The sequence below is a fragment of the Perognathus longimembris genome, chromosome 2 (genome assembly GCF_023159225.1).
Source record: "Perognathus longimembris pacificus isolate PPM17 chromosome 2, ASM2315922v1, whole genome shotgun sequence".
Lineage (NCBI taxonomy): Eukaryota > Metazoa > Chordata > Mammalia > Rodentia > Heteromyidae > Perognathus > Perognathus longimembris.
The window spans coordinates 120,878,174-120,903,528 of record NC_063162.1 but is presented as its reverse complement, the minus strand read 5'-3'; the positions used below and the strand labels follow the sequence as shown (position 1 = coordinate 120,903,528).

The following is a 25,355-nucleotide window of genomic DNA, read 5'->3' as shown; positions in this document are numbered from 1 at the left end:
CAACACTGAAACTGGGTTAAACATAGTTCTATCTTTCTTTGAAAACTAGAGAATCCAGGTTTCAAAACATGAGAATCCAGGCTCCAAAGAAGAATATCAATAATGTTGTTACAGATGTGAAAAGGCTAGTTAGTAAAGATTGATAATTTCAAAATATGAAACAGCCAGGAATCTTAATACACAGACATACACAACACACACACACACACACACACACACACACACACACACACACACTCCTCCAGTGCTGGGGCTTGAACACAGGGCCTGGGCACTGTCCCTGACCTTCTTTTGCTCAAAGTTAGCACTCTTCCACTTGAGCCACAGCACCATTTCCAGCTTTTTCTGTGTATGCTGAGGAATTCCATAAAACTCTAAAGAATTAAAGATGATAAACTGTGATTTGAGATTGAAATTTATGAATGGTTAAAGTATAAATATATTTAACTTTTAAGCCATTAGTTGGAAAAAGAATTTAAGAGACCTAAAACCTAATTCTATTAGCTTATAAAGAATTACTCTGGGGCTGGGAATATGGCCTAGTGGTACAGTGCTTGCCTTGCATACATGAAGCCCTGGATTTGATTCCTCAGCACCACATATATAGAAAAAGCCAGACATGGCGCTGTGTCTCAAGTGATAGAGTGCTTAGTCTTGAACAAAAAGAAGCCAGGGACAATGCTCAGGCCCTGAGTCCAAGCCTCAGAACTGGTGGCAAAAAAAATTGGAAGAAGAAGAAAATCTGAGCCAGGCACCAGTGGCCTATGCCTGTAATCCTAACTACACAGGAGGCTGAGGTTCAAAGCCAGCGCAGGCAGAAATGTCTGTGAGAAGTGGTTGGAAGTGGTGCTGTGGCTCAAGTAGTAGAGTGCTCAGAGAGGGCGGCCAAGCCCTAAGTTCAAGCCCCAGGATGGACAAAAAAAACTATTCTGAAGCTAGGCATGCCTATAACCCTAGCTACTCGGCAGAATCTGGTCCAGACAACCATGGCTGGAAGCAAACCTGGGCAGAACAGTCTTTGATAATCTCCAAAATAATCAGCAAAAAAGTCAGCTAGCATGACTGAAGTGGTAGAGTGCCAGCAGCACAACCAAGCTTCAAGGGCATGAGTTCAATCCTCTACTGACATTAAAAAAAAAAAAAAAAAAAAAAAAAACAAGTTCTGCGTTTCCATAATCAGCAGTCAGTGTTCCTGAAGAGGAGAGGTAAGGAAACCTACATCTGCAGAACTCACCATTTACATGTTGCTAGAAAGGTCATGATTTGATATTTGGCTCCAAAGTACTTGGCGGTGAATTCATTTTTACAGTAAAGTTCCTCTAGCCTTACTGTTAAGTGATAAGTAGAGAGGAGGAGGAGGAGGAGGAGGAGATAATAATAGAGATGGAAGAAATAAACTGAAGGTTGTGTCAAATGGAATTGGTGAAGCTGTACTATCCATAGTGCAACTGGGCCCAATAGTCAAAAGCTTGCCATGAACTGCCTGTTTAGAAGCTTAGTTATGATAGTACTATATTATTAAGAAAGAAAAATGCTCCAACTAAATAAGTCTGCAATGATTCAACCTCAAAACAAGTTTTGTTAAATGTGGTATATGTAGCTCAAGAAATAATTTCCAAGAAAGATGCCAAGTTCTGAAAACACAGGAAGTCAATTTACAAGCATTTCTCACTTAATCAAAATTCTAAATAATCTAGCTGAAACTGAGGGCAGAAATGAAGGTGAAAACACACATAATACTGTGTATGGGTGTGCGCGTGCATGCTGGTCCTGGGGCTTGTACTCAAGGCCTCTGGGCACTCTTCCTGAACTTTTTCATTCAAGACTAGCACTCTAAAATTTGTCAATCTTGGCACTTGTGGCAGGGGGAGGGGGGGCTAATGGGAGAAAGAGTTTCATGGACTTTCCTACCTAGGCTGGCTTTGAACCATAATCTTCAGCTCTCAGCCTCCTGAGAAGCTAGGATTACAGGTGTGAGGCACCAATGCCCAGCTGTTATTTTTTAAACCATACAGATAATTCTCTATAGTTACTTAAAGAGTAATTGTTATATTTTTACTCTTCTCATAGAAATGAATTTGCCCTATCTTAATTTCGTAAAAAGCCTGGTGTATATAGTTCACAAAAAAATCACATAAGAAATCAAAACAACAGCAATACTCACAAGACAACATGTTGGAAATTAACTTTATAATTTGGGACAAGGAGGATTGAGGAGGGGGGTAAAACAGAAAGCACAAAAATGAGGGAGGTAGTAACAATGTTCAATAAGAAATATACTCACTATCTTATATAAGTGTAACCCCTTTGTACATCACCTTTACAATAAAATTAAATGAAAGAAATTGAAACATCTGTTTATTCTTAGTGCCTTGTCAGCATAGTATCTAACTCAAGGATATTTAACTAGTGTTTAAGAAAGTACTCAACAAACACTTATTAAATAAATGATTTAAATTATAATTAAAATACTGGGCCTGTATGACCATGGAGAAACATATTTCTCCCTGCTTATTAAGCAGCATTAACTTTCTGAAATTTATCCATCTCAAGGTTCTTCCTTATTTGTTGCCAGTAGCTGCCCTTTATACAGAGCAAATTACTCACAGACTATTGCTAAATAAAACACTCTTTAAAGGTCTTCTGCTTTCATAACTGCTCATGGTCAGTTCTGAATAATGGACACTGATCCTTGCTAACTGGTTTATCCTTATTAACTCCATGGATAGGGCACTTGTCAGACTAGACTCAGATGTAGCACCCTTCCTCCACATCTTCCTGCCTTTTAAAGACTACCCTTTTCAGACACTCCATCTGAAATCTGTTAACAAGGTAAGACTGGTCACAGATGTGTTGATTTTTCCTGGGCATTTGACTATGTGAAATGGAACCAGCTATGATCTAAGTTAAGAAAGCTCAGTAAACACACTCTACTCCAAGGTCTGTGTAACTTCCATCTTAGTACATGTTCTAAGCATCAATAACAGTGGTCTGATGGTAGATCAGATAATTTTCATTATGAGTAAATCAGATTATTTTACTTTCCATATAAATAATTTTAAACTTTTTAAAACCCCAAATAAATGTATGCCCTCTTTCTGCAATCAATGTGCCGGATCCTTAGATGTACCCTAACAGAAAAGATATATGTCCTCTGTAGTGTAGATTGTTGGTTTGTATGTTTTTGTTAGTATGTTGTTTTGATTTTTTTTTACAGAACCTTCATTGTTCAGTATTCCACTTATTATTTTCCAAATCAACTGCTTAATATTTATTACTATGATATAAAGCTTACTATTCTTTCAAACAAGTTTTAACAATTTACCTATTTCTAAAAGACCTATGAAATAGATAACATATCCATTTTCTCTTGAAGGGTTTTGCTTAAAAAAGGTATCTTCTCCCTTTCTGTTAGAGATAATAAAAAATGACTAATGTAAAATTTAACTTGGAAAATCAGTGTGGCTACTACCTTCTAAAACTTCTTTCACGTTGCATTAAGAAATAAGCAGGAGGCTGGGAATATGGCCTAGGGGTAAAGTGCTTGCCTCATATACATGAAGCCCTGGGTTTGATTCCTCAGTACCACATACATAGAAAAAGCCAGAAGTGGTGCTGTGGCTCAAGTGGTAGAGTGCTAGCCTTGAGCAAAAAGAAGCCAGGGACAGTGCTCAGGCCCTTAGTCAAGCCCCAGGGCTGGCAAAAACAAACAAAACAAGAAATAAGAAATAAGCAAGAATGTATACCCGACTAGGACTGTTCAAGAAGACATCTTGCTTCAAAGAATTTTTAACTGCTTTGATCTTATATGAATTTTGCATTATGTGTAATGTAACTGTGGTTATTTTGAACTAAAATTACGAAGCAAGAAATAGGAAGTTATGTGATAGGAGGTTGGCTGTGCTTTTCCTTTATTGCCATGGGTTTTTCACCTGCCACATGTACTCCAAGTAGATGCCATTTTTCTGTTTAAATTCAATTCAGACTTCTTCAGTTTGTTTAAATGACTTTTGCTTAATGAAACCAGAAATAATTTTGGAGGGAAAGTTTTTGTATTTCTTCAGCTCACCTTCCTAAATGTTTATTCTTAGTGCCTTGTCAGCATAGTATCTAACTCAAGGATATTTAACTAGTGTTTAAGAAAGTACTCAACAAACACTTATTAAATAAATGATTTAAATTATAATTAAAATACTGGGCCTGTGCATATCTGAGAATTATCATGAGATTATCATATAATCCATATCTAAAAATAGATAAGATTTATTGTGAGTAATACAAGAATTGCCTTTCAGGTATTCCACCACAAATATTACTGCTTGTTACTGAGATTTTGTTAAGAACTGAACAAAATACTTAACCTATGGACTAAATACCTAAACTGCAGAAGTTCTCTATTACTAATCAAAAGAACTATGCACGTTAATAACTAAATGAACAGTCAGCATGAAAAAGAACCCAATCTAAGAAAGTCTCCAAACATAGGCATTTTATAGCTACAATTTTACTTTTCATACAAATTATTCATTTCAAAATCAGGCATCATGGCAAGTTTCTCTTGCTAAGTGCAAGTCTTATTAAAATATATTTTCCTAGAATATTATAGTTTTACACTAAGGTATATATTTAGTATTCATGCAATTTTTACAGATTTTCTTTTCTTTTCGTGTGTGTGTGTGTGTGTGTGTGTACGTATGTACACGTACCAGTCCTGGGGCTTGAACTCAGAGCCTGGGCGATACCCCTGGGTTTCTTATGCTCAAGGCTAGCACTCTACCACTTAAGCCACAGAGCCACTCACTGCTGACAGATTCTCTTTATTGTAATACTTCAAATAATCTAGTCATGTTAGGCCAAATCTCTAATATTAGCATTTGGGAAGCCACGGCAGAGGGATCATAAGTTTGAGGCCAGCCTGGGCTATAACAGTGAGTTCGAAAACAGCTTCAGGTATCTCAAAAAGACTGTCTCAAGAAAAGTACCTAATAATTCTTAATAGTTTGAGTTCTAAAAGTGTCCCATATGTATTCAAGCAGAAAACAATTATACCAGCAACACACAGATATACACCATAGAGTTTATAAGAGTCTCACATATTAAGGTCAATAGTCCATCTCAATCTTTTCTTTCACACCTATGCTCTATTCAATCTGACCATGAGTGAACAAAATGAACAGGGTAAAAAACTCCTAAACTTGTCATCAATGGCAATTTTCAAAAATCATTTAATTACTTATCACTTAAAAATAATGTGTGACTTCAATTTTAATAATCAATTTTCAATAGTCAACTCAAAACCCATTGTAAAGAAAAGTAATTCATATAGTCATAGTTATTTGCGGTTTATATATTTAGAATTTAAATTTTCAAAGAAACAGCTTGCAAGGGATATAAAACTTAATATTCCTATTTTTATAATTGCTAAATTATTGAAATTGATAAAAAAATCACTAAATACATGGCATTTATTCATATAATCCACAAAAACAACAGTTTAAAAAACATTTTCAAAATACAGTGAAATTTCACCTTAAAATTGGGCTTAATGTTTAAAGATGCCCCCTGGTACATAGGAAGGTCAAATCTCCTGTAGGTATTCTGGGAATATAAAGATTATCAGGGCTGGGGATATGGCCTAGTGGCAAGAGTGCTTACCTCAAATACATGAAGCCCTGAGTTCAATTCCCTAGCACCACATATACAGAAAATGGCCAGAAGTGGCACTGTGGCTCAAGTGGCAGAGTACTAGACTTGAGCAAAAAGGAGTCAGGGACAGTGCTCAGGCCCTGAGTCCAAGCATCAGGACTAGCCAAAAAAAAAAAAAAAAAAAAAAAAGGATTGTCAACACCCAGGAAGATATTGGTGAGAAATTCAAATTAAATATTACTTAAGCTATTTCTCAACACATTTTCCCCTTTTGGAAATACTAAAATTTAATATTAAATTATTGCGAAAGGAAAAGTAAGGGGTGACACTTTCCTATAATATATACTTGCCTTAAATATATAAAAATATTTATAAACATAGATATAAATATTTTGAGAGAAGCAAATAGTATTTATAGTTATTCACTAAATGATTTTGTGAACTGAAGTGTATAATGGAAGTAAAAAATACAACCAATCCCAGGTTGACAGTAAATACACTTACTCTTTTAGGAGAATTACAACTTTCATGAGAGTCAATGATTCAGGGGTATGTGTACTTAGGGATCCTTTTCACTTTATGGTTATGCAAATAACACATAGTCACTACAAAGTAATTAAGTAAATAGAAGTAATCAAAAAAAAAGAAAAAGGGGGCTGGGAATATGGCCTAGTGGCAAGAGTGCTTGCCTCCTACACATGAAGCTCTCGGTTCGATTCCTCAGCACCACAAATATGGAAAACGGCCAGAAGGGGCGCTGTGGCTCAGGTGGCAGAGTGCTAGCCTTGAGCAGGAAGAAGCCAGGGAAGGTGCTCAGGCCCTGAGTCCAAGGCCCAGGACTGGCCAAAAAAAAAAAAAGAAGAAAAAGAAAAAAAGAAAAACATTAAAAAAAAAAAAAAAAAAAGGAAAAGAAAATCACTTGCAACCATTTCCTATAGGTTAAAAAATGTTTTTCCTTTCAGAGATATGGTAGGCATATAAAATACATATCACAAAAAGCTCACATTAAATATAGCATCCTAGAAGTAGTATTTGCTTATGTTTAGAAGATAAATTACAAGGAGCAGCAGTAACCCACACTGTTAAAGCTTCTAATACACATGTTGCTAGTTTGTCTTCCCAACAAACTGCATAAAACATGTTCCCACCAGTTGCTTACTTTTCCCTACAAAAGCTCTGGGACAGCCCTTAGGCCCCAAGTTCAAGCCCCACAAAAGTGACTTTAGAAATACAAATTTAGAATGATAAAAGGTAACAAATACTTTTTTTCCCTCTGAAATCTCTATGGTAAAAAAGGTTATGACTCTTCATCTACTGCCTCCAGAAGTTTTGCAAATGGTACATTTCCAACACACAAAGTGAGAGATATGTGAGGTACTGGACAAGAGGACATTATCAGCAGCACTGCAGACTTAATGAAGTGCCTGGTCTAATGTTTGTGCACTTTTTCATTCCAGGGTAGTGTTCTACCACTTTGAGCCACAGTTTCACTTCCAATTAGTGCATTTCTTTTTTTTTTTTTTTTTTTTTTTTGGCCAGTCCTGGGCCTTGGACTCAGGGCCTGAGCACTGTCCCTGGCTTCTTCCCGCTCAAGGCTAGCACTCCGCCACTTGAGCCACAGCGCTACTTCTGGCCGTTTTCTGTATATGTGGTGCTGGGGAATCGAACCTAGGGCCTCATGTATCCGAGGCAGGCACTCTTGCCACTAGGCTATATCCCCAGCCCAGTGCATTTCTTAAGTGTCCCTTAGAGGTTCATGCCATAAAGGCTTGGTCCGTTGGTACTATTAGGAAATGGTGGAGCCTTTCAGGTGGGGTGTCTTCAAATCACTTTTGTGTGTGTATGAAAAGCACCCTTACAGGGAACAGTGGGACCTTAGACACTTCCTCTTTCACTTCCTAGCAGTGAAGTGAGCAGTTATCTTCCACCACAGGCTCATACTTCGTGTGCTGCTTTATCACAGGCTTAAAGTAATAGAGCCTATGTGTCATGGGCCACAGCCTCCAAGACTAATGAGCTAAAAGAAGCCTTCTTTTAGGGGAAGAAAACAAAAGCACAATGCCTCTGTGCCTCTGATCATATAAAATAATATTTATCAAAATGACCTCCAGGAAATGGAAAGAAGGGGGCTTTTGTTTCTTTAAAAAAAAAAAGCCTTTCTTTTTTGTAAATTGATTACGTTAAATATTATTAGAGTAACCAGAAAATTGTCTAACAATATCATAGCCCAAGTGATTAAGAAAACAATATAACATCTAGAAACAATTTTGGGAACACAGAACCTTAAGAACCTGATGTAGGGCTGTGGATACGGCCTAGTGGCAAGAGTGCTTGCCTCATATACATGAAAGCCCTGGGTTCAATTCCCCAGCACCACATATATAGAAAACGGCCAGAAGGGGCGCTGTGGCTCAAGTGGCAGAGTGCTAGCCTGGAGCAAAAAGAAGCCAGGGACAGTGCTCAGGCCGAGTCCAAGGCCCAGGACAGGACTGGCCAAAAAAAAAAAAAAAAAAAAAAAAAAAGAACCTGATGTAAATTCTTCCCAGAAACATACTTTCAGAGCTTCGTACAACATTTCACTCAGCTTCCCAAGCTGATGTCCTAGGGTTAAGAACCCTACTGTAGCAATAACAGCACGATCTGGCTGGTTATCACAGTTATTGACTTGTTCAAGCAATCCATCAACAAACTATTTTAAGAGTTAGTTTTCCTGTGGTGCTGCCAAACATATTATTAGTTCATGCATCAGGAAATGATAGACGCCAGAAATAAACATGTTATTCCATAAGTTTAAAGGGAGCTATTTGACTTAAAATACCAAAAACAAAAAATTGAGAACTACTTTTTAAATCACTACTATATACTCAACTGTCATTAACAATATCTATGTAGCTAAAATATGGAACCAACCCAGGAGCCACTCAGAGATGCCTGGATCAAGAAACGGTGGTATATATACACAATGGAATCTTATGTATATATCAGAAAGAATGGCATTGCTCCATTCATAAGAAAACAGAAAAACTTGGAAATAAATCATACTAAGTGAAATGAGCCGGGCCCAAAGAAACATAGATTCTATGTTTTCCCTCATTGGTAATAATTAGTATGTCTAGGATAGTCCTAGCAGATGCTCACAATAGCTCGATAGCTATGTACATATGTTCACATAAGATGATACTAAGTGAAATGAACTCCAAGTTATGGAAAAAAGCAGCTTACCACTGTTATTTATAACGCACTATGTGAAATTATTTCTCTTTTCTTTTGTTTATCTTCCCTATAGTATAGTCCCCATTTTTCATTGTATTTGATTTTGGTACCCTGGGTATTATATATATGTTGTCTGAATTAGGGAAGGGAAGGGGAACATTAAAATAGTGAAACAAAGGGTAAGAGGCGGGCTGGAGATATGGCCTAGTGGCAAGAGTGCCTGCCTCATATACATGAGGCCCTGGGTTCAATTCCCCAGCACCACATATACAGAAAATGGCCAGAATTGGAGCTGTGGCTGAAGTGGCAGAGTGCTAGCCTTGAGCAAAAAGAAGCCAGGGACAGTGCTCAGGCCCTGAGTCCAAGCCCCAGGACTGGCCAAAAAAAAAAAAAAAGGGTAAGAGGCGAACCAATGCAACAGCAATACTTATAAAACAATATATTGTTAACTGACGGTACAACTGGCGGGGGTGGGAAAAGGGAAGGTGGGAAAAAAATGAGGGAGGAGGTAACAAGTTTGACAAGAAATGTACTCACTGCCTTATGTATATAACTGTAACCATCTGTACATCACCTTGACAATAAAAATTTTTTAAAAAACAGTATGCATATACCATTTTTAGTGAAAATACCATTGTAATCAATTAATCTTGTAGCTAGGCATTGGTAACTCACACATGTAATCCTAGCTACTCTGGAGGCTGAGATCTGAGAAAGGCAATTCAAAGCCAGGAAAATCTATGTGAGATTTTTATCTCCTATTAATCACAAAAAAGCCAGAGGTGGAGCTGTGACTCAAGAGAACTAGCCCTGAGCAAAAAAGCTCAGGCCCTTAGTTCAAGCCCCAGGACCAACAACAACAACAAATGTAAGTAATAATATTGTAACCTCTTTGTAAACTACTTAATAATATTTTTAAAAATTTGTTTCATTTTTTTTTTTGTGTGTGTGTAACACTGGGAATCAAACCCAGTGCGTCACACATGCTAAGGAAGCACTCTACCACTGAGCTACATTCCCAGTCCTTCAAAATTTAAGTGATAGCTAGAATTGAGCAGTGATTACTAATTCCTTGATATAGTCTTAGGGGTTTGACTCCAAGACTCCCAAGAGATATCATCAAATATTCACATTTTCTTATAAAATGGTACATTTACAATACAACCTATATGTATCCTCACATACACCTTTTTTTGGGGGGGGGGCAGAACTGGAGGCCTTGTACTTGCTCAGCATGCTTGATCAAATGTTACTGACCATTTGAGTCACATCTCTAACCTGGCCTTTCCCTGGTTATTCTGGAGATGGAGTCTCTTAGACTTTTTTGCTCAGGCTAGCCTCAAACCTCCATCCTCCAGAAGCCTCATAAGTAGCTAGGATTATAGGTATGAGCCACTGGTGCTGTGCTCCTCAAATATACTTTTAAATAACCTCCAGATTACTTATAATATCTAGTAAATGTAAATGCCATATAAACAGTTGTCGTATTATTTGGGGAGTAATGACATGGAAAACATTCTGTATATGTTCAGTACAAATGTAATTTCTCTCTATATATACGCACACATATATATGTATGTATGTGTATATAAATGTATGTGTGTATATATGTATGTGTGTATGTCTGTGTGTGTATCCAGTCCTGGGGCTTGAACTCAGGGCTTGAGCACTGTTCCTGGCTTTTTTTTTTGCTCAAGGCTAGCAGTCTACCACTTGAGCTACAGCATCACTTCTGGCTTTTCTGTTTATGTGGTACTGAGGAATCTAACCCAGGGCTTCATGAATGCTAGGCAAGCATTCTACTGCTATGCCATATTCCTAGCCACTCTCAATATTTTTAATCCACATATAAAGAGCATTAACCAGTTTACAGAAGAACATTTAAGCCTTCCAACCCTACCTGAATGTTTATACTTGTACATTTTAGATTTTCATCCTCTTTATTCTCTCAAAAATGAAATAAAGACCCTTCCCCCCCCCCACGAGATTTGGTACATTTTTTAAATGAGAACAAGAAATAGAATAGAAAGCACATGCTGAAAACCTCTAGTATTTTTGTGTTCTTTTAATTAAAACCTTCAGCTCTCCCCAGAATCATAGTTACTCACTGTCCCTCATTTCCTTGAAATGTGAATATCCATTGTAGACAGGTAAGTTTCTCTTTTCAAATAAAACAACACAAAGATGAAAAGATGACCTTACAAAGTTCCAAATAAAAATACATTTGTTTAACTGATGTATGTACATGTACTTTGATTTTTAGACTGAAAGAGAAAAGAATCTTGTAAGTATCTCATTACTTTCAAAAATGTAATTCATCATTTAGACTAGAAAGCAGAGGCTAAATTACATATTTTAATACCAATAAACACATATTTTTTTATTTTTTTTTATTTTATTTATTTTTTTTTTTGGCCAGTCCTGGGCCTTGGACTCAGGGCCTGAGCACTGTCCCTGGCTTCTTCCCGCTCAAGGCTAGCACTCTGCCACTTGAGCCACAGCGCCGCTTCTGGCCGTTTTCTGTATATGTGGTGCTGGGGAATCGAACCTAGGGCCTCGTGTATCCGAGGCAGGCACTCTTGCCACTAGGCTATATCCCCAGCCCCTAAACACATAATTTAAAATATCAAAATACCAATAATTAAGAGATAAAACCTGTTAAGTACTGATATTACTAAGCTAGTTTTAAAGTCAGTGAGTTTAACAAAATAATTAGCTTAATGGAAGCTGGAAGTTTGATGTCCTACTTTAAGAAACACCTGCATATTCTGAAAAACATGATAAATTTCAGTTATAATGTAACCAAATTCCTTTAATCTCTGTAATATCTTGCTCCAAAATTAGGCTCAATATTTGGTCAACAATGTTAGTTATTACTTCTCATTATAAATTACACAATATGCATGTGCTTGTATATAAGCATACATACATATACATATATGTTGGTATTTTCCCTCTAACATAATAAGCTAATTCATGCCTTTGTCTTGGTTTTGGAAGGAATTATATGCAAGCATCTAGGCAATATACTTTCTTAATTTAAAATAACTATGAGGTTTCACATTATAGTAGTAAATTTGTAATCAACTTAAAGATATTGTGTTAAAAGTACAATTAGACATGTCATAACAGAAGAAAACCCTGGTAATTACAAATAGCTCCATGCTTGCCGGATTTTTAAACTGAAGTGTAAGACTATGAAAAATCGCCACCCAGTGACACAAAGGAAAACTGCAGTTTGTTTTTGTGGAGGATATTCAACTTTATTATTGAATGAACAAATAGCTACTACCTTATGTAAATACAAACTGGCTACAGGAAAAAATGTTTCTTACTAAGCTTTTATCTCTATTCTTCTTCAGAACACTAAATATTTTACAGAAAAAAAAAAACTTGAGTAAATGTGTACTATCCTATAATGAATAGAAGTTCCTGGGTTTGGACCTTAAATTTCAAGTCATCATATACTGGCTTTACCAATTCAACGATGCCACTTCTAATAATTGCGATCTAAAACTTTAAGCAGGAGCACTGTGTTAAACAGGGACACTGGCCTCAGGGCATTCTCAAGTGGAAAAAAATAAATCACTTATATGTATACACATATATAACTATTAAATATACATATATGCATACATATAAAGCCATCAAACCTGACAATGGAACTTATGAAACAAAAACAACCCCCTAGAAGGAATAGTTTAGTGGTAAAAAGGATAGTTTCTGGAATCAATTGCTTAGACTAATTCCAAATCTGCATTAAACTAAATACAGGAGCCTGGACAAGCTAAGTCCTATCCTATCCTCTATAGAGATAGTGCCACCTCATTTGCAAAGTGTTATGTTTTACATACATTAGTTCATTTGATATCTACAATAATACCATAGAAAGACAGTAATGAGTGGCTCATTTTCTAGATAAGCTAAAGCTAAATTATACATAGGGAAGTTAACTAACTTTCTCACAGAAACTTCTGGAGCCAGAATGTCAACTCAAGAGGTCTAACTCCAGAGTTACAATTTTGTATTTCAGGAGCATCAGAGGGAGGAAAGGGAGAGGACATGACTGAAGAAAAAAGAAAGAAGACAGGAAGTAAGAATATGGATCTGGTGCTGACTAGTTGCATAAAAAATTTACAGAATTTTTCCACAGAATACCTGGTATATACTAATTTTTCATGGAAAATGGTGCAAGTAGTGAAGCACGGCATCTGAGGGAAAATAGAGCTAAAGAGAGACATGCATGAACAAGCAGAAGAATTGAAGAACAAGGAGGCCCCAGATGATACCTGGAACCCCTACCCTGTTTGAGTCATTTGGCTAAAGTGCAGCACTAGCTCTATTGCAAATTCAATTGTTGGTATGGAATTACAATAGAAGTGGTCCCTTACCATACGTGTCAGACTACTAGATATATAGTGATGGGTATAACTCCAACTCTGATCAGTCCAAAATGGTAGTTTGAAAACTCTCAAAACACAGCATGTCAACCTTCCAAAAAATGTACTATTAGAACTCAGATAGATCAGCCAGAGCAGCTGTTAGAGAGAGCATATTAGAATAATCAGGTCTTGGAAATTTCTTCATAGAATAGAAACTATGGAACTATGTGAAACTTCTGAGGCTCAGTTAAGGACTATTTTTCAAATTACAATCTTTCTTGGTAAAGGAGAGAAGGTCCCCAGCAGATAACCTGACTTGCTGAGGCATAAGGCCCTAGAATCTGGGCCCATACTATAGACAGAAAATAGAATAATATCTGGTCAAGACTACATGGAATACAAATTGGAGAACTTATAAAATTCAGTACAAGGAACCATTGTGCTTATTGCTAAAAATTGTCTCTGAAATTCTTGAAAGTGGTAGAATATAGGTAAAAGTAACATATATATGTATATATTAATGTTTTTCTGTATACCAAAAAGAAATTTGAGGTCTAGCATCAAGAATTCTGTGTGCTCTCCATGATGCCAGTTCACCCTACTCATTCTCTTTAAATAACCACACTGAAAAAGAATAACATTAATTTCTAATCATGTAACAACAGAAAACAACAGAGCTCTCTGCATAAGTCTTAGCTCCACAGAGATATTAAAATGAGGAATACAGAATGGAGTTTGGAAAACTAGCCATTGTTGGAACAAATTTCTAAGAGAAGGATTAAACTCCTAAAGAAAGAGGCACTGAGCCAGGCACCAGTGGCTCATGCCTATAATCCTAGCTGTAATCCTGTAATCCTAGGTACTAAGAGGCTCAGATCTGAGTATTGCAGTTCAAAGCCAGCTAGGGGGCAGGAATGTCTATGAGACTCTTATCTCTAATTAACTACCAAAAAGCAAGAAGTAAAGCTATGGCTCAAGTGGAAGAACACTAACTTTGAGCAAAAAAGCTGAGTGACTGTGCCCATGCCCTGAGTTGAAGATCCAGGACCAGTACACATGCACACGCATGAGTGCATGTGCGCGCGTGCGCACACGCATGAGTGCATGTGCGCGCGTGCGCACGCGCACACACACACACACACACACACACCCAAAAAGAGAGAGAGATAGCAAAAGAAAGAAGAGAAGAAGAGAAGAAAAGAGAAAAGAAAAGAGATGAGAAAGGAAAAGAGAAGGTATCTCTGTTTTTCTGGACATGAAATCAGGCAGCTTTTAAGGAACTAACACTGAGGTTGACAAAGCCAGTTCTGACTTGAAAACTAGAGGCCAATTTCTGATATAGTGAGAAGGAAGGTTTAAATAAGCACTCATACTCATCATACCTATTCCATTCAGAATGGCATCCAGAAAAGCCACCATTTCTGCTCAAAGATCAAAATACACAAAGACAACAATAACTATCCTAGCCACTGTCCTGGCCTATACCATATGAGACAAAATCAGAATTATGCAGTGGATTGCCAGAACTTGGCTGTAGAATACTCGATGGTAAAGTTTATCCAACTGAAAAACTTTTCTAGTCACCTAGAGAGTAGGATCAAGAAATAGAAGAGGTCTAGATAAGTAAAACCCATTTGTCCTCTGTGAAGAGGCCAGCTCTGCAGAGAAGAGCTGACAGGAGGAGACCCACCAAAACCTACTTCTACTTAACTTGTAGTGGTCAGCGGAATAAGGTGAGCCCTAACTGTGAGAGGGACGGCAGCATAACAGAACCAAAGTTGAAAATCAGGATCACTGTTAAGTCGCAAAGATTCATCCCCAATTTCTCAAGGTATACAGAGTATTGGCTGGTGCCAGCAGACCCTAGACTGACTGGGCAGAAATAAAAAAAGTAAGAGGTAAGAAATCAGTCAGGACCTGTAGGTAGGTGTCAGCAGCTCAGGCTTCTAGTCCTACCTACTCAGAAGGCTGAGATCTAGGGGAACACAGTTCAAAACCAGCCCAAGCAAAAGAGTGTGGTAGATTCCATCTCTAATGAAAAATATAGCAGACCTAAAGGCATGGCTCAAGAGGCAGAGTAGCGCTTGTAAGCAAGAAAGGAGAGAGAAAGAAAGGGAAAAAAGAGAGAGAGAGAAAATGTACAAGGCCCTGACTTTAGGTTCCAGAATCAGCATAAAAAAGAAAGAAATCAGTACCTGCAAGAGGAGACCCAGAGAAACATCCTAGGGAGTGACCACCACATAAGTTAATGCAAATCTTCTCAGAGGAGTCAGAATCTGGTGGGAGAAGGCCCAGAGTAGATAAGAATGAGCATAAGAAAGAAATTCTGTGTTTTGATTAGTGAGACACCCTCCCAGGAGATGGCATCTGGAAAGAACACCAAGACAGCAAATCTCTTTTTGAGGGAAAGATAGAGTAACATGAAGAAAATTCTATTTTTCAGAATTCCCTTTAGGAATAGAATATTGTATCTGATTGAAAGAAAAAACTTAAAAGCTATTGAAAAATTTTAAATTAGATTAAAGTAAAAGTTCTTTAAAAGCTTTAATTTTATAATAGAAAATAAAATAAATCCTAAACTAACATTTATGAGACACTAACCATTTCATACTTAAATCCTACTTTTTTCAACAGATATTCATTTGTGACCTAATTTAATTTCAGATGCCAAGTTATAAAGCCAGGGTGATATTATTAATAAGAGAAAACATTTTTCAAGGACTTTTAAGACTTTTTTCTTTCTACAGGTAAAAAGGAGTGATTTTTCAAAAAGAATTAGAACTGTACAACCAAACCAAAATGTAAGAATCCAGATCTAATAACAAATAATTGATTATCTATTTTTATAGTTTGTTTTTAAAAATTACATACATAAAGTCATTTTGACATCAGTAAGAAATTAAAAATCAATCACGAAATTACCAAATAATTTTTAAAGGAAACAATGCATGTGATTCTGATTTTACTTCTTAAGAAAACTCACCTAAAAGGATGAATCCATCTGCTTCTGTCTCCACTTCTGAGGGCTTCTTAGGCTCAGGTCGTTTTCGGAAGAAGTGAAACATTGTGGTTTCTGCTGCTACCTGAAACAGAACCACAAACTTTAAAACTCCTACCCTTCTTAGTAAAAAAATAAACGTAAGATACAGTAAAACTACTCTTAGGAATTGTATTGACAACTTAAAACCATGAGCTCCCTTTGCATATCCTAACACAAAGCTAAAAATTAAGGTATGTGTACTAGAAATTAAGGTACATGGACTCACTGTTGAAAATCCTCCATACCTTGAAGTCTATAATGAAACCTTTCAGTTTCAGAAGCTTCAGAAAATAATTCAATAAGTCACTCCATGGAAAACCAAAATCATTAGATAACACTAGAATCTGGAAGGATCTCACTCACTAAATATAACACAAGCACTATACAGAGGAAAAGGGAAAAAATGCCCAGGTTTGTTAGTCAGTCTATAAAGCTTCATAAAACTAAAGCCACCTATGAAAAAAAAAAAAAAAAAGACATTGCCAAGTATCCCCCAGAAAGCGAAACTGGCCCCTCGTTGAGAACCAATGCATTAGGGGAAAAGGAATCTTTGAATAATAACTACTGAGCCAGAGCTCTCTGTGTAAAAAAAAAAAAAAAATTCTCCTAATCTATCAGACTACACCTATGTCATCTTGATTCTTTTAAATCTGTAATGAAATGAAAATTTTTAGGCTTTAGAAAACCTGCATAATTCTACCTGCCAATAACAAACTGTTTTAGTGTAGACATAGTAACAGTTATATTGTTAGCCAGACTACCCCATTCAACACTAATTTGGGAGGAAAACTTGCATACAACTTAAACAAAAAGCATGAAATAACTATCTTCAGTGAGATAAAACACATCTCAATAATGCCTTAAGGGAGAGTAAAGTCATTTGATGTGAAGTAATACCTCTTTACAACTATAACAGGGAATCTAGAATAAAGAAAAAAAATATTAGTGTTGGCGTTTTTCTGTATTTGTTCACTATTTTCTATTTCCTTTTCTCTTTCCTTCTTTCTTTTCTTTCTTTCTTTTCCTTTTGTTAGAACTTGGGCTTGAAATCAGGGCTTTGTACTCAAATATGACTTTTTTGCTTAAGGCTGGAATTCTTCCACTTGAGTCACAGCTCCACTTCCAGCTTTTTGGTAGTTAAGTGGAGATAAGTCTCAAGAACTCTGCCCAGAATGGCTTCAAATGAAGATGGTCAGGTCTCAGCCTCCTGAGTAGTTAAGGATTATAGGGATAAGCCACTGGTGCCTGGCTATTTGCTCATCTCATCCCCTAACTACAAAATAAGCACCATCTCACTCAACTTCTCAAAGGACTCACCCTCCAAATTGCCCACCAAAGACCTTCCAATACAACCTAACTGCATCATCAAATCTTTCCAAGTAAGCTATACATATATATGTGTGTGTATATATATATATATATATATATACATCATTAGCCTATTGGCCATTACGAACTGAAATATGCACATCATCTGATTTCCAGAGCCAGACATGGGGAGAAGCAGCTGCTAGCAATAAAAAAAAAAAGGTTAAAGTGACTAAGGATAATGTTACTTCATTCAGTCTCTTTCTATGTCAGTATGAGATCACCAGAATGATATCAACAGAAGGAAAGGAAATTATGGATCCAAACACTATGGACAAACACTATGAAAAGAGCTACAATTACCACAAGAAATAGTTTAAAATGTAGAAAACATCTCACTAAACACCAAATGGCTGTAAGAGAATGACCTCAAATGGTTTTAAGAGGATATGATCTCTTATATCCAAATTGCTGTACAGAGATGGACAAAATATGCCATAGACAGATGGATTCAGGAGCTCTAGGGTCCAGACATGCATATAATATTTCCTTCCTTCTAGGGAAACAGCCTAGGATTTTCTTTTATTTTTTAATTTTTTTTACTATCTTTAGGTAGTTGTGAAACCAGTTGCCATTTAACAATGCAGTTTATGAATACAATATATTTAGATCAATATCACCCCTTTCAACATTCTCACTCATCCCTCCTCCTACCTACTCCTTCCCTCACTCTTCTTAATTTTGTAGGACATACAATGGATCATTTGCATTCTCTGCTTTATTTGTCTACCTCCTTCCCCTGACACCACCCCATCCCCTTCTCTGTATGGAGTATCAGTATCAGCAAGATAACCTACAGATACTTCAATACAATCTAGCCATCATGATGGTAATAGTTCCCTCACTTAAGTATCAGTATAATGAGATACTGAAGTCAGTGCTTTACATGCACACCTTTTTAAAAGTTTACCACAATAACTTTTTGAGGCTTTTATTTATTTATTTATTTTTTGCCAGTCCTGGGGCTTGATCTCAGGGCCTGAGCACTGTCCCTGGCTTCTTTTTGCTCAAGGCTACTAGCACTCAGCCACTTGAGCCACGGCTCCACTTCTGGCCTTTTCTATATATGAGGTGCAGAGGAATTGAACCTAGGGTTTCATGTATACGAGGCAAGCACTCTTGCCACTAGGCCATATTCCCAGCCCCCTTTTTGAGGCTTTGTTATCCTTCCCCCCCCCCCCAGTATCAATAAAGTGCAGATCTAAAATGATCATTTAAGTGAAAAGCATCAGAATTTACCCAGGTCTGTGCCCCATAATCTACGATGTTTACTCAGTGTTACTCTGCATAGTACCCAGTCTTAAATCTCAGGAAAAGTGTGATGGTCCAAACAGCTGCTAGAGACAGAACTGTAGACGTAACCTTAATTTTACCTTCTCCCTTCATAATATCTCATGAAAAATTTTGGCTTCTCTCTATTCCTACTGCCACTAATTGACCTGCATCTCTAATGTGAATTATGTGACCACCCTTAGTATCCTCTCAACACAGCAGATTATGCAACCATCCCTGGTAGCCTCACAACTCAGCAGTTATGGATGTACACATTCCTCTTCCAGGTTGCCCTTCCACACAGTATTGAGAAATTATTACTTAGATTAGAACAGTGACATATTAGATTCTCTCAAGAGCTGATCAAAAGCCTAGTATGACCATATAGGTCTATGCAAACAATAAGCAATAAATGTTTGGCTACCAAGAAAATGCAGATAAAGATAAGACAGTTTGGATTCTGACACCTTTCCTGTTCACAGTTCCATTTCCTTGTGAGGTTAGCCAGAATGCTAGTCAGCTCAAGCCACAATGGTTCTAATCTGATCCTTTATAACTTACAAATTTAAGCTAGAAGATGCAAACAATCTAAACAACCATCAATGAAAAAAATGGAAAGAGACTTCTGGGAAGACGGCGGAGGAGCAGCAGAGCCCTAGCTGAGCTCCCTCCAACATCGCAGTTATCTCACCCCATAGAAACTTTTACTCCTAGAAAGACAGCCAGAGTAAATTCTAACAGTACAGGGATTCTGGCCAGGAAGGAAAAATCGATTTTGCTCGTCTGAAAACACAGATTTGAGCTCCGGGCGGCTTCCCACTGCCGCGCCAGTGCCGGCGCCGGCACAGCGCCCGGCACAGCAACCCGCACTCCACGCAGCTAAAGCACACAGCGTAGACCAGAGAGAAAGCCTCCAGACGGCGGCTGAGCGCGGATGACCTGAAATCGCAGAGAAAACGTGAGTACCCCACAAAAGATATACTCACTCTCGCCCACAGAGCAGCTTCTGGAAGGCAGCCCTTCCCCCACCGCCAGAGCAAAGCGACATCTTTGCCACTGGCATAGGGCCAGACCAGATTGGAACTAAAGTGGGCCTGGGGAAAGCGAGGTCAAAGTAGCCATCTTTGAAAAGGGCAAGAGGGACAGAACAGTGAGAGCCAGCTCCGCCCAGGAGAACGCCCCTTGCCCAGGCAGGAGGCGAGTCCTGGGCCTTGGCTTAGCCAGAGGCGCCCCGCCCTACACGCCGGAATTTCTAAATTTGAAGCAAAAGCTGCCAGCAGCTACCGGGGGCATAGAAACACCAGAGGGGGGAACAAACAGTTCCTGGGAAAGCTAAACGGTCCCATCACAGAGGAAGCCCAATTCCCAGCCCAAAATGGAGCTGCATTCCATAGCCACCTCCTCCAAGGAGGCCGCCTCTCCCAGGCAAGCAACTCTCAGCCGGGTAAAACAGGCCAGAGGCGCCCCGCCCTGCTGAGTCCACAGCCTATTCAAAGCCAGGCATCAAAGGCAGCGGCCCGACAGCAGACAGAGGAGCCACAGTTCCCGAGACTGCTCACGTCCCCATCTACAGAGGACGCCCAAGGCCTACCTGCAAGCTGTGTGAACCACAGAGACCCAGGATTGCACCAACAGGGGAGAAGGGTCAGAACAGATCCACCCCTTGCAAACTGAAAACAAGTCAAACCAGCCAATCAGGAAAATAGACTGCAGACCATTGCAAGGAAACAAGAGACTGAGAAAAGACCACCCAAACAAGGACTCCATTTTTTTTCTTTTCAAACATTTTTTAAACTTTTTAAAAAAAAATTTTTCTTTTTAATTTTTTCACTTCTGAAACGTCGTTAGTTTTTGTTTGTTTGTTTTTTGTTTTCCTTTTTTTTTTTTTTTTTTTGCCAGTCCTGGGGCTTGGACTCAGGGCCTGAGCACTGTCCCTGGCTTCTTTTTGCTCAAGGCTAGCCCTCTGCCACTTGAGCCACAGCACCACTTCTGGCCATTTTCTGTATATGTGGTGCTGGGGAATCGAACCCAGGGCCTCAGGTATATGAGGCAGGCACTCTTGCCACTAGGCCATATCCCCAGCCCCTTGTTTTCCATTTTTACCGGTTTGTTTTATCAAGTTTTTGTTTGTTTGTTTGTTTGTGTTGTTCCTTTTCTGTTTTTTTTTCTTTTTATTTTTTTTTCTTTTCTAAATAATTTTTCTGTTTTGTGCATCTGTCTTCCACTATTTTTACTTTATTTCTCTCTTTGCGTTCTCTTTCTTTAAAAATTACTTTCCTATGAATAACACATCCACTCTTTTCTGCTAACTCTCCGTTGTCTGTCATTTTAACCTTGTTCTTTCTACTGATTCTACTCTTCTCCACATTTCCACGTCACTGAAACTAAACCAAAATCACCACCCCCCACAATACATTTTACTCTATTCTCTTTATTACCTCCAACTTACCCTCCTGACTTACTGCCTGGACTTCCAGGTTCAATTGACTCCTGGTTATTGGATAGAGGGTATCCCAGCTTAATCTGAGTAAATCAAAGGGGTTCACAGAGAAAGCCAGTCCAAAAAGAACTTAATATAAAAACAAGAATTGCGTATAGGGTTGTAACAGTAAATAAGTAACTACTGAATACAGGGCCCAGGATTGGTTGTTATATTGAAATTGTATTCTTTAGGAACACCAAATCTAATTTTATAGACTGGTATACAAGGTATCTGTATATAATTGTGAACTTGTAAGATTTACACAACAGTGCTTGGTAAGGGCTGCTTTGGGTCTTAAACGGTGCTCACAGGTGCTGGTAGACTGGCATTCCCAATTCAAATGGGCAGAAGGAACACAAGAAAGATGGCAAACAATGAAGTCTTATCCCCCACTCAAAACAAGCAGGAAGCAGAGCAGTCAATCAAAGACATAGAAGAGAACCCCCAAAATGCACTACAAAGTCTACTGATAAACAAGATAAATGAAAAGTTTGAATTTCTTCAGTCAATTATTCTAGAGCGTGAGGAGGCAAAGCAAAAATTAATGGAGAATTTCATGGCATCCACAAATAGAAAGATAAATGAACTTCAAGAGTCAAATGAAAAGATAGCTACCCAGCTTAAAGATTTGAGGTACAACAATCAAAACAAAAGTAATGAAGTTAATGAAGTAAAGAAGTCCATACAAGGGGCTGGGGATATGGCCTAGTGGCAAGAGTGCCTGCTTCATATACATGAAGCCCTGGGTTTGATTCCCCAGCACCACATATACAGAAAACGGCCAGAAGTGGTGCTGTGACTCAAGTGGCAGAGTGCTAGCCTTGAGCAAAAAGAAGCCAGGGACAGTGCTCAGGCCCTGAGTCCAAGCCCCAGGACTGGTAAAAAAAAAAAAAAAAGAAGTCCATACAAGACCTAAGAAACGACATGGAAATCATCAGGAAAGACCAGTCAGAAGGAAAAGAGATTCGAAATCAAGTAGCTAGCCTACAGTCCTGAGTAACTGAAGCAGAGGATTGAATCTCAGGAGCTGAAGATTCCTTAGATTCTATGGAGAAAGATCAAAAATCAATACAAATCCAGTCCAATCAACAAAACAGATCGCTACAGGAGATTCAAGACACGATCAGGAAGCCCAATTTAAGTATAATAGGTATTGAGGAAAATCTGGAGAAAGTTAATGGGATAGGCAATCTACAGAATATTAGCTGAGAACTTCCCAAATATCCAGAAGGAAAGGCCTATACAGATACAAGAAGCATTTAGAACCCCAAACTGACCAGACCAGAATAGGACATCCCACCGACACATTGTGATCAAAACAGGATCAGTAGAGTACAAGGAAAGAATCCTTAAAGCTGTTAGGGAGAAGAAAACAATCACATATAAAGGAAAAGCAATCAGAATTACCCCAGACTTCTCAGCAGAGACCATGAAAGCAAGGAGAGCCTGGAATGAAGTATACCAAACACTAAATAAAAATAACTACCAACCAAGAATTCTGTACCAAGCCAAACTCTCATTCATAGCCGAAGGTCAAATAAAAGTCTTCCACAGTAAGGAAAAACTGAAACAATATATCTCCACCAAAACAGCTTTACAGAAAACCCTCAAAGATGTACTATACAGGGAAAATAATCAAGATCCCAATACAGACAGAGAAATGAACCCTAAATAGTAAACATCAGATCAAGAAATGGGAAGACACAGCTTTAAACAAGATAGTGATAATGAAAGGAACAAACGATCATCTCTCAATCCTAACTCTCAACATTAATGGACTTAATTCTCCAATCAAACAATATAGGCTCATAAGTTGGATCAAAAATCAAGATCCATCTTTCTGCTGCCTCCAAGAGACACATCTATCCAGCAAAAGTAAACATCTTCTAAAAGTGAAAGGCTGGAATCAAATCTATCAAGCAAATGGTCCCCATAAGCAGGCTGGAGTTGCAATCCTAGTATCAGACAAAATTGACTTCAAATTAAAAAAGGTAAGAAGAGACAAAGAAGGTTACTACATACTAGTAAAAGGATCTCTCCAACAGGAAGAAATAACTATCCTAAATATCTACACACCAAATGCAGGAGCACCCAACTTCATCAAACAAACACTACTGACTCTAAAAACACTCATAGACCCAAACACATTGATAGTTGGGGGCTTTAACACTCCATCATCACCTCTGGACAGATCAACACACCAAAAACTGAACAAAGAAACCACAGATCTTAATAATTGCATAGACCAACTAGACTTAACCGACATCTACAGAATATTCCACCCAGCAACAACAGAATACACATTCTTCTCCGCAGCACATGGAACATTCTCCAAAATTGATCACATCTTAGGGCACAAAGAAAATCTGTACAAATTCAGAAGTATCAAAACCATTCCCTGCATTCTCTCAGACCACAATGGAATACAATTAGAGCTCAACTCAAACAGCCACCACAGAAAATCCCACAATTCATGGAGACTAAACAACATACTGCTGAACAATCAGTGGGTCATTGAAGAAATTAAAATGGAAATTCAAATGTTTATGGACTTCAACCAAGTTGAGGACACAAAGTACCAGCTCCTTTGGGACACAGCAAAGGCAGTACTCAGAGGAAAATTTATATCTCTGAGTACATACATCAATACACTGGAGAAACAGCAACTCAGTAATTTAAGGAAGCACCTTAATTTTCTGGAGAGAGAACAGCAAGCCAAACCCCAAGTCAATAGACGGAAGCAAATAATTAAAATCAAATCAGAATTAAATCAATTAGAGATGAAAAAAAACATCGAAAGAATCAACAAAACAAAGAGTTGGTTCTTTGAAAAAATCAACAAGATAGACAGACCCTGGCAAACCTGACCAAGAAACGAAGGCAGCAGACTCAAATAAACAAGATAGGAGATGAAACAGGTAACATCACCACAGATATAACCGAAATTCAGAAAATAAGGGACTATTTTGCAAACCTTTATGCCAACAAATTCGAGAACTTGGAAGAAATGGATGATTTCCTAGAAAAAACTGATATCCCCAAACTCAACCATGAAGATTTAAACCTTCTAAACAGACCCATATCCAGTATTGAAATAGAAACGGCAATAAATGATCTCCCATCCAAGAAAAGCCCAGGTCCAGACGGATTCACTGCAGAATTCTACAAGGCCTTCAAAACAGAACTCACACCAATATTTCTCAAACTCTTTAATGAAGTTGAAAGAGAACCTTCACTACCAGACTCATTCTATGAAGCCAGTATAACCCTCATCCCAAAACCAGGCAGAGACTTATCACGGAAAGAGGGCTACAGACCGATCTCCTTGATGAACATAGATGCAAAAATTCTCAACAAAATTCTGGCCAATCGACTTCAACAGGTCATCAAAAAAAATCATACACCACGATCAAACAGGATTCATCCCAAGGATGCAAAGTTGGTTTAATATACGCAAGTCAATTAATGTAATCCAGCACATCAACCGGAGCAAGGTAAAGAACCACATGGTTTTATCTCTGGATGCGGAAAAAGCGTTCGATAAAATCCAGCACCCATTTATGCTAAAAGCCCTGGAAAAACTGGGATTCCAGGGAACATTCCTGAATATAATCAAGGGAGTTTATGACAAACCAACAGCAAACATAACTCTAAATGGGGAAAAACTAAAGCCATTCCCTTTAAAATCAGGAACAAGGCAGGGATGTCCACTCTCTTCCCTGCTCTTCAACATAGTACTAGAATTCCTAGCCAGAGCAATTAGGCAAGAAGAAAATATAAAGGGGATCCAAATAGGAAAAGATGAAGTTAAACTTTCTCTCTTCGCAGATGACATGATCCTATACCTAAAGAATCCCATAGACTCTACTCCCAAGCTACTAGAGCTGATCCAAAACTTTGGCAAAGTTGCAGGATATAAAATAAACCTTCAAAAATCAACGGCCTTTGTCTA

General features: G+C 38.1%; 1 protein-coding gene across 2 annotated transcripts in view; it reads right to left on the bottom strand.

Moving 5' to 3' along the window:
- The window catches only part of Umad1 (UBAP1-MVB12-associated (UMA) domain containing 1), a 165,638-nt gene that overhangs the window by 133,614 nt on the left and 6,669 nt on the right, over positions 1-25,355 (bottom strand). Inside the window, exons 2-3 of one of the 2 annotated variants that reach the window (XM_048340075.1) lie at positions 16,225-16,324; positions 15,437-15,517 (exon numbers count right to left, since the gene is read on the bottom strand). In XM_048340075.1, the coding sequence (XP_048196032.1) occupies positions 15,437-15,517; positions 16,225-16,306 (163 nt within the window). In that variant the 5' untranslated portion in view covers positions 16,307-16,324. The remainder of the gene's footprint in view (positions 1-15,436; positions 15,518-16,224; positions 16,325-25,355) is intronic. The other variant, XM_048340076.1, reaches the window with a different exon arrangement.